The sequence below is a fragment of the Pristiophorus japonicus genome, chromosome 17 (assembly GCF_044704955.1).
Source record: "Pristiophorus japonicus isolate sPriJap1 chromosome 17, sPriJap1.hap1, whole genome shotgun sequence".
NCBI classification, from domain to species: domain Eukaryota; kingdom Metazoa; phylum Chordata; class Chondrichthyes; family Pristiophoridae; genus Pristiophorus; species Pristiophorus japonicus.
In genome coordinates, this window is record NC_091993.1 from 31,058,384 (window position 1) to 31,073,202 (window position 14,819).

The window sequence follows — 14,819 nt, forward strand, 5'->3', positions numbered from 1 at the left end:
CGTTCCTATCCAGTCTATCTAGGCCCCTCATAATTTTATACACCTCAATAAGGTCTCCCCTTAGTCTCCTCTGTTCCAAAGAAAACAACCCCAGCCTATCCAATCTTTCCTCATCGCTAAGATTCTCCAGTCCTGGCAACATCCTCGGAAATCTCCTCTGTACCCTCTCCAGTGCAATCACATCTTTCCTGTAATACGACGGCCAGAACTGCACGCAGTACTCCAGCTGTGGTCTAACCAGTGTTTTATACAGTTCAAGCATAGCCCCCCAGTATAGCGGACGACGCACTTCCAGACAATTATGTGGGCACGCTTCCATCGAACGGGTACAGTGCGGACAGAATTCTAGGCTCCTGTCTCTGCCCCACATCCACTATCCCTGTCTTTTTCCGCTCCTGTCACTTTTATTCATTTACTCTCAGGATGTGGGCATCGCTGGTAAAGTCGGCATTTATTGTCCCTCTCTCATTGGCCAGAGGACAACAACAACTTGCACCCAATCCATTCGGCCCATCGAGTCTGCGCCAGCTCTTTCGAAGAGCCAGTCCCACTCCTCCCGCACTTTCCTCATATCCCAGCCATTTACTCTCCTTCGAGGATTTTGCAATGTACATATAACAGGGAGGGAGGTTGAGCTCATTTTGACCTAATTCGCTCACCGGTTTGCTGACGGGATTAAATCGGCCGCACATTTTAAACCCCGACCGATTTCACTGCCCACTGGCCTAAATGGGGGATATAAAATGGGCTCTCGATCCTATCCATCAGTTTCCCACCACGCGGGTCAGTTTAAACCCGTGGCTCCTGGCCGGCCTCCCACATTCCACCCTACGTAAACCTGAACTCATCCAAAACTCGGCTGCCCCGTGTCCTAACTCGCACCGAGTCCCGATCACCCATCACCCCCTGTGCTCGTTGCCCCTGTCCTAACTCGCATCGAGTCCTGCTCACCCATCACCCCCTGTGCTCGCTACCCCGTGTCCTAACTCGCACCGAGCCCTGCTTACCCATCACCCACTGTGCTCACTGCCCCGTGTCCTAACTCGCACCAAGTCCCGCTCACCCATCACCCTCTGTGCTCGCTGGCCTGTGTCCTAACTCGCACCGAGTCCCGATCACCCATCACCCCCTGTGCTCGTTGCCCCTGTCCTAACTCGCATCGAGTCCTGCTCACCCATCACCCCCTGTGCTCGCTACCCCGTGTCCTAACTCGCACCGAGCCCTGCTTACCCATCACCCACTGTGCTCACTGCCCCGTGTCCTAACTCGCACCAAGTCCCGCTCACCCATCACCCTCTGTGCTCGCTGGCCTGTGTCCTAACTCGCACCGAGTCCCGCTCACCCATCACCCCCTGTGCTCGCTGCCCCGTGTCCTAACTCGCACCGAGTCCCGCTCACCCATCACCCCCTGTGCTCGCTGCCCCTGTCCTAACTCGCACCGAGTCCCGCTCACCCATCACCCCCTGTGCTCGCTGCCCCTGTCCTAACTTGCACCGAGTCCCGCTCACCCATCACCCCCTGTGCTCGCTGCCCCTGTCCTAACTCGCACCGAGTCCCGCTCACCCATCACCCCCTGTGCTCGCTGCCCCTGTCCTAACTCGCACCGAGTCCCGCTCACCCATCACCCCCTGTGCTCGCTGCCCCTGTCCTAACTCGCATTGAGTCCCATTCACCAATCACCCCCTGTGCTCGCTGACCCGTGTCCTAACTCGCACCAAGTCCTGCTCACCCATCACCTCCTGTGCTCGCTGACCCGTGTCCTAACTCGCACCAAGTCCCGCTCACCCATCACCTCCTGTGCTCGCTGACCCGTGTCCTAACTCGCACCAAGTCCCGCTCACCCATCACCCCCTGTGCTCGCTGACCCGTGTCCTAACTCGCCCCAAGTCCCGCTCACCCATCACCCCCTGTGCTCGCTGCCCCGTGTCCTAACTCGCACCAAGTCCCGCTCACCCATCACCTCCTGTGCTCGCTGACCTACATTGGCTTCCGGTTAAGCAATGCCTCGATTTCAAAATTTTCATCCTCGTTTTCAAATCCTTCCATGGCCCTCGCCCCTCCCTATCTCTGTAATTTCCTCCAGCCCCACAACCCCCCGAGAAGTCTGCGCTCCTCTAATTCTGCCCACTTCAGCACCTCTGATTATAGTCGCTCAACCATCGGTGGCTGTGCCTTCTGTTGCCTGGGCCCCAAGCTCTGGGACTCCCTGCCTAAACCTCTCCGTCTCTCTACCTCTCTTTCCTCCTTCAAGATGCTCTTTAAAGCCTACCTCTTTGACCAAGCTTTTGGTCACCTGCCCTAATTTCTTATCTTGGTGTCAAATTTTTGTCTTATGACACCCCTGTGAAGCGCCTTGGGACCTTGGGACGTTTTATTACATTAAAGGCGCTGTATAAATACAAGTTGTTGTAATTAGTTTGAATGCAGTCCAATAACTGTTTCAAATTGCCGTGCAGTGTTCCACTACCTGTGGACTGGGGGCGATATGGAGAACAGTGCAGTGCAGCACCAGATCCGACAATGACTGCGACAGGAACAAGAGGCCGGTCCCAGCTCGGAGATGCTACATCAGACCCTGCTCAGCCTGGCATGTGGGCAACTGGAGCAAAGTAAGTCCCTCATCGCCCTCCCGCACCTCCAGCGGGCTGCAAAGTGCAATGCGAGATATTTAATGTAAGAGACAGATTGATCCCCACCAAAATAATCCAGCACCACAATTCATTGAGGGCAAACTGCTTGATTTGTTTATTTAAGTTGCCAGTTTTAAAGTTAGTGACGGACTCCAGGAGGGGGAAATTCGCATTGTTTGCACCCCTATGGGGGCGTTAATGGGGCGCAACCAATTTGTGAAGTCATCATCTTGCACAGTGACCTGTATAAGCCCCAGGCCGGAAATCGGGTTGCCCCCCCGTGAGGTCCCGGGGGCGATGTTTGCGCCAGTGTCAAGAGTCGCGAATCGGGCCGCACGCTGCTCGCGGGGCCAAAATTAAAGGGGAGGCGCGTGGCGCCATTTTGTCTCAATGGCCGGCTTACCGGTTGCGGCCTTCCGTTCCCGATTTCACGGGTTCCGTGCCGCCATGTTGCCGCCACGGCACCCTGCTCCCCGGGGCAGAGGTGGTGGCCCCTCGCCCCACTGCAGAGCTCGTAGCGTGCCCTCCCCTTAGAGGGCCCTCTGCTCCCGCAGCGCAATGCGTAGCGCTGGACATTTCCCGCAGGTAGCGCCCTGGTCTTGCCCAGGACATTGCGCTCAACGTCTTCTCGGGGGCGGTAACCCCAACCTCGCGGCTGGGGGCGGGACTTCCGATCCGGGGCAGGAAATCCCGCTTCGCCGCAGTTACCGGCTCCAAATGGGGTGTAACTGAATTTCGGCCTCGAGGTCTTAATTATATTTTGCTATTTTTTTATGTTATCTCAATCCTCCCCCTGCACTGTAACACTCCCCCTGCACTGTAACACTCCCCTGACTGTAACACTCCCCTGACTGTAACACTCCCCCGCACTGTAACACTCCCCCGCACTGTAACACCCCCCCGCACTGTAACACTCCCCCGCACTGTAACACTCCCCCGCACTGTAACACTCCCCCGCATTGTAACACTCCCCCTGCACTGTAACACTCCCCCGCATTGTAACACTCCCCCGCATTGTAACACTCCCCCGCATTGTAACACTCCCCCGCATTGTAACACTCCCCCTGCACTGTAACACTCCCCCTGCACTGTAACACTCCCCCTGCACTGTAACACACCCCCGCACTGTAACACTCCCCCTGCACTGTAACGCCCTCCACCGCACTGTAACACTCCCCTGACTGTAACACCTCCCCCCGCACTGTAACACTCCCCCCGCACTGTAACACTCCTCCTGCACTGTAACGCCCTCCCCCACACTGTAACACTCCCCTGACTGTAACATCTCCCCCGCACTGTAACACTCCCCCCGCACTGTAACACTCCCCCTGCACTGTAACACTCCCCCTGCACTGTAACACTCCCCTGACTATAACACTCCCCCCGCACTGTAACACTCCCCCCGCACTGTAACACTCCCCCCGCACTGTAACACTCCTCCTGCACTGTAACACTCCCCCGCACTGTAACACTCCCCCTGCACTGTAACACTCCCCCTGCACTGTAACACTCCCCCTGCACTGTAACACTCCCCCTGCACTGTAACACTCCCCCTGCACAGTAACACCTCCCCCTGCACTGTAACACCCCCCCTGCACTGTAACACTCCCCCTGCACTGTAACACTCCCCCTGCACTGTAACACTCCCCCTGCACTGTAACACCTCCCCCCGCACTGTAACAGCTTCCCCCCCCTCCTCTGCACTGTAACACCTCCCCTGCTCTGTAACACCCTCCGCTACACTTTATCACCCTATCACATCACAACTCACTATCACATTCCCATACAGGCTGCATAGACAGGGCTTGTATTGAATCGAGTTTAGAAGATTAAGGAGCGATCTAATTGGGAGTTTAAAATGCTTAAAGGATTTGTTAAGGCAGATAGAGAGAAACGATTTCCTCTGGTGGGGAAGTCCAGAACAAGGGGGCGTAACCTTAAAATTAGAGCCTGGCCGTTCAGGGGTGATGTCAGGAAACACTTCATCACACAAAGGGCAGTGGGAATCTGGAACTCTGTCCCCCAAAATCTGCTGAGACTGGGGGGGGGGGGGCTCAATTGAAAATTTCAAAACTGAGGTCGCTAAGGATTTTAAGGGCTACAGAGCCAAGGAGGGTAAATGGAGTTAAGATACAGATCAGCCATGATCTCATTGAATGGCAGAACAGGCCCAAGGGGTTCCACAGCACACTGTCATGCTCTAAAACTCTCCACCCCATTCTCCCAATGGTATCGTGTGGCTTCACATAACATTCCTCGCAACTCTCTGCTTGTTCATCTCAGACTTTAAGCCGAGGAGACAGCAGCTCCCTCTGGCATGGTTTACTGTTGCTGTGATGCAAACACCAGGGTTAATGAGCTGTCGGCTTTGAGCTGTCAGAGATCCGTCTCCTCAGCCCTCCCACAGGACCTCCCTTCGTTCCCACGCATCAAAGTAGTTATTGATTCCTTTGGGCTGATCCATTTTATCCTTATCATGAATCCAGTTCTTTAAATATTCTAATCCATACCTTTCTTATTAGCTAATGTTATTTTTTGAGTTTCAAAAAGTTGATAGTTTTACTCCCCCTCCACACGTGCTGAGGTTCAGCTCCACAGATGCAGAAAGCCTTCCAGAACCTCACTCATAGTAACTATTCTTCATCTTCAAGTCTTCATTCTCCATTCGCCCTTGGGTGGGAGCATCATGCTCGAGCCCCAAGATGCCTGCACCTATAAGAACATAAGAAATAGGAGCATGAGTCGGCCATCCGGCCCCTCTCCTCTACCTCAACTCCACTTTCCTGCACTATCCCTATATCCCTTGATTCCCTTAATATTCAAGAATCTCTCGATCTCTGTCTTGAATATACTCAACGACTGAGCCTCCACAGCCCTCTGGGGTAGAGAATTCCAAACATTCACCACCCTCAGAGTGAAGAAATTTCTCCTCATCTCAATCCTAAATGGCCGACCCCTTATTCTGAGACTGTGACCCCTGGTTCTAGACTCCCCAGCCCGGGGGAAACATCCTCCCTGCATCTACCCTGTCAAGCCCTGTGAGAATGTTGTATGTTTCAATGAGATCACCTTTCATTCTTCTAAACTCTAGAGAATATCGGCCTAGTCTACTCAATCTCTCCTCATAGGACAATCCCCCATCCCAGGAATCAGCCTGGTGAAACAAACCCCTTCCCATTCACTCTCACTGTACACAATCCCAATGTACCCAAACCCCTTCCCATTCACTCCCATTGTACAGAATCCCAATGGATCAAACCCCTTCCCAGTCACTTGTATTGAATTCCTGATCTAAGCATTTATATAAAACATGAAATACAAATCTTTATCCTTCTAGCATAAACTATTTCCTAAATATTAGCAGAACACATTTGGTGTAGCAAATTTTGTCAACTTCTACCAAATCTAATTTTGCTTGTCTAAAATACTCTTTTTATAAAGTCTCTCTGTTTTAGTCTCAATTCAAGGGTCAGATTAAGATCTGAATGGATCCACAAGGAGTATTTCCCAGAAGATTAATTATGTGTCTGTTTGCATTTATATCTTTCAAAGTTTGGGCTCGGTGATAGTTATGGTGAATTGTTATAAAGTGCAATTACTGTTCAAAGCTTCCTTCTATAGAAACCCCAACTTTATATTGTTCTAATTATTGAAACATTCTATCCCTGTCAATTTTGGCCATTTACCCGCCGTGTACCAAGCCCGAAACTCAGTGTTAATGGGGTGGAGTGTAGACTGTTTCAGTGCAAGGGGTGTCGCAGTTGTGTGGGGCAGACTGGTTGGGCCAGATACTCTTTACCTTTCAGCCATTGTTCATTGTTCATCGGTTTATATGTAACCTTCAGGGCTGCTGACCGAGGGCCGTGCGGCTCTTTGACGGCCGGCGCGGACACAATGGGCCGAAATGGCCTCCTTCTGCTCTGTAGATTTCTATGTTTCTAAACCTTTATAGATCACTGCTTAGGTTTAAACTGGAGTATTGTGTCCAATTCTGGGCACCGTACTTTAGGGAGGGTGTGGAGGAGATCGACCAGAATGGTTCCAGGGATGAGGGAACTCAGTTATGTGGCGAGACTGGGGAAGCTGGAGTTGTTCTCCATAGAGCAGGGAAGGTTAAGGGGAGATTTGATAGAGCTATAAAATAATTATATGGGGTTTTGTTAGAGTAAATCAGGAGAAATTGTTTCCACTGGCGGGAGGGTCGGTAACCAGAGGACACAGATTTAAGTTGATTTGCAAAAGAACCCGAGAGGGGGAGTTGTGAATTTTTTTTTACACAGTGAGTTGTTGTGATCGGGAACGCGCTGCCTGAAAGGGCGGTGGGAGCAGATTCAATAGTAACTTTCAAAAGAGAGTTGGATAAATACTTGAAAAGGAGACATTTGCAGGGCTATGGGGAAAGAGCGGGGGGAGTGGGACTCACTGGATCGCTCTGTCACCTGAGCCGGCACAGGCACGATGAGCCGAATGGCCTCCCTCTGTGCCGTATTGTTCTAATACACCAGCACCACGGCACCATCAGTCGACTCCGAACTCTTCTCACTCCTCATCATTATAGGCGGTCCCTCGAACGAGGATGACTTGCTTCCACACCACGAGGGATGAGTTCACTGATGTTTCAATGGAGGACCCAATATTCCAGTCCTGAACTCCAGTTGAAGGGGTGGAAGATGCCTGTGCGTGGATTTTTTTAACGCGTGGTGGCCGTTGCACATCAGCCACCACACGGGCTTGACAAAGTTAGGTCTTGGTCCAGTGGCAAGGGTTACCCAAGACGACTGGAGACCTGCTCTGCTGCACAGACCTAGTGCAGTGTGGGCTGGGCGGTGCTGCCCCTGGGCCCTTAGCTCTTCTGGGCCCCGAACCCCCATTTGCCACACCTCCGCCACGATCACTCACCGCACCTTCACACTAAACATTTGCCACACCTCCGCCACGATCACTCGCCAAATCTCAGCCACGATCCCTCACTGCTCCTCCGCCCCGATCATCCGCCGCATTGCTGCCTCGATCTCTCGCCGCTTCTCGGCCTCAGTCATTTGTCACACCTCCGCTCACTCCTAACATGGTATTGACTGTAATGTGGTACAGATCCCTCTGTGACCCCCGTGTTGACAGGCTGGTGTTTATCTCCCTCAGTGCTCCAGGAACTGCGGAGGTGGGATGAAGATTCGTGACGCCCAGTGCATTGACATCCGGGACAGACGACCTCTGCGACCTTTCCACTGCCAGCCTGTCCTCCACAAGCCCCCCACCAATCTCGCCTGCAATTCCAAGCCTTGCATGGACTGGTACATGTCATCGTGGGGAGAAGTAAGTCAGAAAAAAGAAGGACTTGCATTTATATACCGCCTTTCACAACCACCGGACGTCTCAAAGCGCTTTACAGCCAATGAAGTACTTTTGAAGTGTAGTCATTGTTGTAATATGAGAAACACAGCAGCCAATTTGCACACAGCAAGCTCCCACAAACAGCAATGTGATAATGACCAGATCATCTGTTTTAGTGATGTTGATTGAGGGATTGGCCCCAGGACACCGGGGAGAACACCCCTGCTCTTCTTCAAAATAATGGCCATGGGATCTTTTACGTCCACCTGAGAGGGCAGACGGAGCCTTGGTTTAACGTCTCATCTGAAAGACGGCACCTCCAACAATGCAGCACTCCCTCAGTACTGCCCCTCCGACAGTGCAGCACTCCCTCAGTACTGCTCCTCCGATAGTGCGGCACTCCCTCAGTACTGCCCCTCCGACAGTGCGACTCTCCCTCAGTACTGCCCCTCCGACAGTGCAGTGCTCCCTTAGTACTGTACTGGAGTGTCAGCCCAGATTTTTGTGCTCAAGTTTCTGGAGTGGGACTTGAACCCACGACCTCCTGATTCAGAGGCGAGGGTGCTGCCCAGTGAGCCACGGCCGACACTACATGAAACAGCTGACACTACATGAGGTCCAGATCAGCCTCAATCAGGCTGGAGTTGCTGAATGGCCTCCTCCTCTTCCTATTTCCCAGGAGGTGCAAAAAAGAGGAGACTAGTAATTTGGAATTAAAATGGCAGCATCCGAGAGAGTGGAAGTGTCATTGAGGTGCAGTCAGAGATATCCTTCTGAAGTCAGAGTTAGGGCATGGGGTTGGGGATAATGTAGAAACGGAAAGTTCATCACTTGGCCATTTGCTGGCCTGTCTTTCAGAAGGTATTTGAGTTTTGCTCTGCCTGTTCCATGTAGTGCTCCGAAGCCTGTGATGGAGGAGAGCAAGAGAGGCTGGTCATGTGCCCAAAGTTTGGCCGCTGCGATGAACGGTTGCGAATAAACAGCACCAGGATGTGCAACGTCCATCCCTGCACCAAGTGGATGAAGGGCTCTTGGGGACAGGTGAGCAGGAGCCAACCTAGGCTAATGAGTATCGAGCTTCTCTGCGCACATACTGGCACGCTCCTAAGGATTCACTTAACTACTGACTCATCCCGGGGACCCCCTGTAAATACTGACTCATCCCGGGGACCCCTGTAAATACTGACACACGTCCAGGGAACCCCTGTAAACACTGACACACGCCCGGGGATCCCCTGTAAATACTGACTCATCCCGGGGACCTCTGTAAATACTGACACACTCCCAAGGACTCACTTAACTACTGACACACTCCCGGGGACCCCTGTCAATACTGACGCATCCTGGGGACGCCCTGTAAATATTGACACACTCTCAGGGAATCCCCGCTAAGTACTGACACACTCCCGAGGACCTCCTGTAAAGACAAACACACTCCCGGGGACCCCCTGTAAACACTGACACACTCCCGGGGACTCCCTGTAAATACTGACACACTCCCGGGGACCCCCTGTAAATACTGACACACTCCCGGGGACCCCCTGTAAATACTGACACACTCCCGGGGGCCCCCTGTAAATACTGACACACTCCCGGGGGCCCCCTGTAAATACTGACACACTCCCGGGGACCCCCTGTAAATACTGACACACTCCCGGGGACCCCCTGTAAATACTGACACACTCCTGGGGGCCCCCTGTAAATACTGACACACTCCCGGGGACTCCCTGTAAATACTGACACACTCCCGGGGACCCCCTGTAAATACTGACACACTCCCGGGGACCCCCTGTAAATACTGACACACTCCTGGGGGCCCCCTGTAAATACTGACACACTCCCGGGGACTCCCTGTAAATACTGACACACTCCCGGGGACCCCTGCGCACAACAAAGACTGAAGCGAGTTTGTGGAAACAGCCCCATCCCGGTGGACCCATGCCCAAGCGGGAGCCTGTGCCTTTAAGAGGGGAAAGGGAAATTGTAGTGGGGTGGAATAAAAAAACGACGTTTATTTGTCTGCTTAATGCAAGTGTGGCCTGGCTGGCCTTGACCTTCTGATGTTTCTGTCTCGCCACAGTGCACTGCCCCCTGTGGGGGAGGGCTGCAGCGACGCCTGGTGAAGTGCGTAAACACGGTGACGGGTCAGGCGGAGGAAGACAGCAGTCGGTGTGACCATGAGCCATGGCCCGAGAACACGCAGAAATGCAACCTGCAGGATTGTGATGCCAGCGAGCAGAGTGAGTGTTTGTGTAAACAGGAAAGAACCTGCTTTTATATAGCGCCTTTCACGTATTCAGCGCACCCCAACGCGCTTCACAACCAGTTTTTCTGCAGGGTGACCATTATCTCATTGCAGTTTGTGGGAGCTTGCTATGCGCACACCGGCTGCCGCGTTTCCCACATTCATCATCATCATCATCGGCAGTCCCACGGAATCGAGGAAGACTTGCTTTCACTCTTAACCTGAGTTCTTAGGTGGCTGAACAGTCCAATATGAGAACCACAGTCCCTGTCACAGATGGGACAGTCATTGAGGGAAGGGGTGGATAGGACAGGTTTGCTGCACGCTCCTTCCGCTGGCTGCGCTTGATTTCTGCACATTCTCGGCGACAAGACTCGAGGTGCTCAGCGCCCTCCCGGATGCACTTCCTCCACTTAGGGCGGTCTTTGGCCAGGGACTCCTAGATATCGGTGGGGATGTTGCATTTTATCAGGAGGCTTTGAGGGTGTCCTTGTAATGTTCCCGCTGCCCGCCTGGGGCTCGTTTGCCGTGAAGGAGTTCCGAGTAGAGAGCTTGCTTTGGGAGTCTCGTGTCGGGCATGCGGACGATGTGGCCTGCACAGCAGAGCTGATCAAGTGTGGTCAGTGCTTCGATGCTGGGGATGTTGGCCTGGTCAAGGACAAAGGCTGAACTCCAGGACATAGTCGACGTATTTAGTGAAGCGTACGAAAGCATGGGCCTTACGCCAAACATCCATAAGACAAAGGTCCTCCACCAGCCTGTCCTCACCACACAGCACTGTCCCCCACTCATCAAGATCCACGGCGCGGCCCTGGACAACGTGGACCATTTCCCATACCTCGGGAGCCTCGTATCAACAAGACATCGACGATGAGATCTAACACCGCCTCCAGTGCGCCCACATTACAGAAAAACTGATTAGGGGATAAATATTGGCCTTGACACCGGAGAGAACACCCCTGCTCTTCTTCAAGGAGTGACCATGCAATCGTTTACATCCACCTGAGATAAATGACCAGGTAATCTGTTGTAGTGATGTTGGTTGAGGGATAACTATTGGCCAGGACACCTTGGATAACTCCCCTGCTCTTCTTCGAATGCTGCCGTGGGATCTTTTACATCCACCTGAGAGAGCAGGTTTAACATCTTATCCGGAAGCCGACACCTCCGACAGTGCAGCGCTCCCCCAGTACTGCAGTGGGAGTGTTCTTTGCTCAAGTCCCTGGAGTGGGACTCAAACCCACAACCTCCTGACTCAGAGGTGAGAGCACTATACACTTGAGCCACGGCTGACATGTCGGTAACATCTCAACCCTTCAGCGCTAGTGTCAGATTGAAGAGCCCAAGGGCTCATTTCCCCTCCCCATCATATATTAATATTCATTGTATATCTGCCAGTGCAAGTGAGGTGTGACAGAAAGCGCTGGAGGAGAATATTCACCGAGTGGCCATGCATTGCCCATCCCTGACAGATGATGCAAGGATGAGTTTAATTTCCCCATTGGGAGTGTGGGAGTTCAGAACTATCTCCCATATTGAGTCTGTCTTTTACCTGCCTTGGAAGTGCTTGAAAGTAAAATTGATGCCGAAAATTCAAAAAGCACTTCATTTCCAAGCACTGATACCCCTCGCCTTGAAGAGAGATGTTTATTTTTATGAAAGGTTTTGTTTTCTTGTATACAAAACTGTTTGCACACGGAATGATGTGTCTCCAGTTTATGCTTCACATGCAGGGCCCAGTACAGCGATCCCTATTCTCTGTTTGCAGTAATGAGGGAAGAACTTGCATTTATATAGCGCCTTTCACAACCTCATCCCAAAGCGCTTCACAGCCAATGAAGTACTTTTGGAGTGCAGTCATTGTTGAAAACGCGGCAGCCAATTTGCGCACAGCAAGCTACCACAAACAGCAATGAGATAATAACCAGATAATCTGTTTTAGTGATGTTGGTTGAGGGTGGCCCCAGGATACCCAGGAGAACTTCCCTGCTCTTCTTCGCAATAGTGCCACGGGATCTTTAACATCCACCTGAGAGAGCAGACGGGACCTCGGTCCGAAAGACGTTTAATTAGAATATTGCTACGGCACAAATGATTTCACGTGTATAGCGCCCAGTGAATGCAGCTTCAGGATATGGGAGACGATTCCAGGTTTGGGTACCCCATTCACCTGCTTCCAAACTAGGTCTGGCTGCTGATGAATTTTCATGGTTTAAAATCTGACGGCAAAGGTCTGGTGAGGTGCTTGTGATCCGCTGCACGGTTCTGCTGGCCTTGTGTGACGAGGGATGTGAGAACAGATGACAGGGCAACTTCAGCCTCTGCACACTGACGCAGTCATGTAGAGTTACTGAGCTCCGGCCTGTCAGGAGGGAAAACATCACATCGCTCAACTGAATACAGATCGTGAAGTTAGCAGCAAAGGTGTTTTGTGGTACTTTTCCATCGGTTCGATTTACAGGATTGCCAAAACCAAAATGAGAAGGGGGTTACCCTGTTGGCGAAGCTGTGTGCTTCAATTCGAGCTCTTTACGTGTCGGTATTGGCGGAGTGCTGATAAGAACATAAGAAATAGGAGCAGGAGGAGGACATATGGCCCCTCGAGCCTGATATGCCATTCAATATGATCATGGCTGATCTGATCATGGACTCAGCTCCACTTCCCTGCCCGCTCCCCATACCCCTTATTCACTTATCAGTCATGTTTTGTACTTTATGGCAGTATGTATTCGGCCTATATTCCCCAGGATTTAGAAGAATGTGAGGTGATCTTGTTGTAACATCAAATTCTCACAGGGCTTGACAGTGTAATGTACACACTGTGAGTATGCTCACAGGTTTGTAGAGCTGTTGGCCAAGCCTCGAAACCTTTCTAGGGAGCTGGCGCCTCACAACTTGAGCCTCCTCTGGGAAATCATCTCCTTGCCTTTCAGTTCTGCGTGGAGGGGATTCCTGTACGGGCTGCTCTTGCACACGCTCCACCTTGCCATCCTCGTCTGCCGTCTGAACACGCCATGGCGCACCAATTTGCCATCCAGAGGAGGCGGGGGTCCCCAGTGGAGTGCTCTCTACGCAGGAGTCCTCCCTCTATTTATTGAGGACTTGGCCTGGAGAGTGTTGCACGGAGCAGTCCCATGCAATAAGTTTTTAAGTCGGTTCATGGGCTCCCAGGCCGCCTGCAATTTCTGCGATCTGGAGGAGTCCGTGTTCCATGTATATATTGAATGTGCGAGGTTGCAGCCCCTGTTCCATTATTTGAAGGGGCTGCTCTTCAAATTCTGGTTGCACTTTAGTCCCACGCTCCTGATCTTTGGGCACCCTGTTCGGAGGGGAGCGGGCAGGTCGGAAGGCCTCCTCATAGGACTGCTCCTGGGTATGACCAAGGGGCACATCAGCCGGTCCAAGCAGCGGGTGGTCGAGGTGGTCATTCAGCCCGATTGCCTGCCTCTCTTCCGTGCTTACATCCGGGCCAGGGTGTCCTTGGAGATGGAGCACGCGGTGTACACTCACGTCCTTCCGCGAGAGGTGGGCACCGGAGGGACTGGAGTGCATCATCACCCCCGGCAACCAAATTTTGACTTGATTTAAGTTACTGTCAAAGTTTAATTTGTTTATTGTGTCGGCTTTAGTGTCTCCCCCCCGCCCCCCGCTTTTAGCCAGAGGGCACTTGTATAATTTGTGTTTTTGGTGCCTTCAAAAAAAAACACAAAAAAAACACAAGGGGGCACTGGAATGAAAGTTTCTAGAGTGTGACCCCCCCTTTAATCAGGGAGCACTTGATTATTGTCTTCAACTAAAATAGTTGTAAAGCTCTTGAGATGGGAGTGGCTTAGCCAGTCACGTGATGTTCACAAGACTCAATAAAACCCCAGTCAGTTGGGTTCGGGAGATCCACGATGGGGCAGGTGGGTGTGAGCCTGGTGGATGAACTGGTAACGTGTAATGTGATTGTTAAACCTTTGTTAATAAACCAACTAGTTCTTAATAGCAATGTGTTGCTATGAATTCTCAAGCAAAGAACCCATGAAGCAAATACATTACAGCCACCAGTCGCAGAAGGCCGCGAGCACACCGCATCTCCATCTCCAGGGAGACCCAGGTGCGAACGTAGCCACGGGAGAGAGGCAGGCGGTCAGGCTGAACGTCGCCTCGACCGCCCACTGCCTGGAACATCCAGTCTATTCCCACTCTCACACAGTTTAAACAAGGTCACTGTTTGTTCATACTCTGTTTGTTTGTGACAGGATTCTAGACGGGCATTAGGACTCTGCGGGAGCTATTCACAGTTGCTGTAAACATTCTGGTTCATGACGGTTTGGGACACAATTTTGGGTGAAGCTATAAAGGACACAGTTAAATTACTTTACTCCTGGTTCAGTTAGTCTGTTTACACAACTATCGTTAGGAAGCATTATCTGCCCTGTGTACTGACATTTTAATTAGTAGCAAATTTAACTTGAAGTCTTCTTGAGAATTGTGCAAATTGGACTGTGAAATCAACTGGGAGTCTTTAATCTAGACAGGTTCAACACTCTGTTAGTGCCTGGCTTCAGTGTAACAGTACACAGAGACATTCATTACAAATTAATCTTAAATATTACAGACAGCTCCGT

At 51.8% G+C, this 14,819-nt stretch overlaps 1 protein-coding gene across 1 annotated transcript in view; it reads left to right on the plus strand.

The window, feature by feature from the left end:
- LOC139227644 (A disintegrin and metalloproteinase with thrombospondin motifs 7-like) overlaps nucleotides 1-14,538 on the plus strand; it is a 182,576-nt gene extending 168,038 nt beyond the window's left edge. Inside the window, exons 20-24 of the mRNA XM_070858560.1 lie at nucleotides 2,457-2,609; nucleotides 7,770-7,943; nucleotides 8,856-9,002; nucleotides 10,042-10,201; nucleotides 14,451-14,538. Of these exons, the coding sequence (XP_070714661.1) occupies nucleotides 2,457-2,609; nucleotides 7,770-7,943; nucleotides 8,856-9,002; nucleotides 10,042-10,201; nucleotides 14,451-14,458 (642 nt within the window). The 3' untranslated portion in view covers nucleotides 14,459-14,538. The remainder of the gene's footprint in view (nucleotides 1-2,456; nucleotides 2,610-7,769; nucleotides 7,944-8,855; nucleotides 9,003-10,041; nucleotides 10,202-14,450) is intronic.
- The last annotated feature ends 281 nt before the right edge of the window (nucleotides 14,539-14,819 follow it).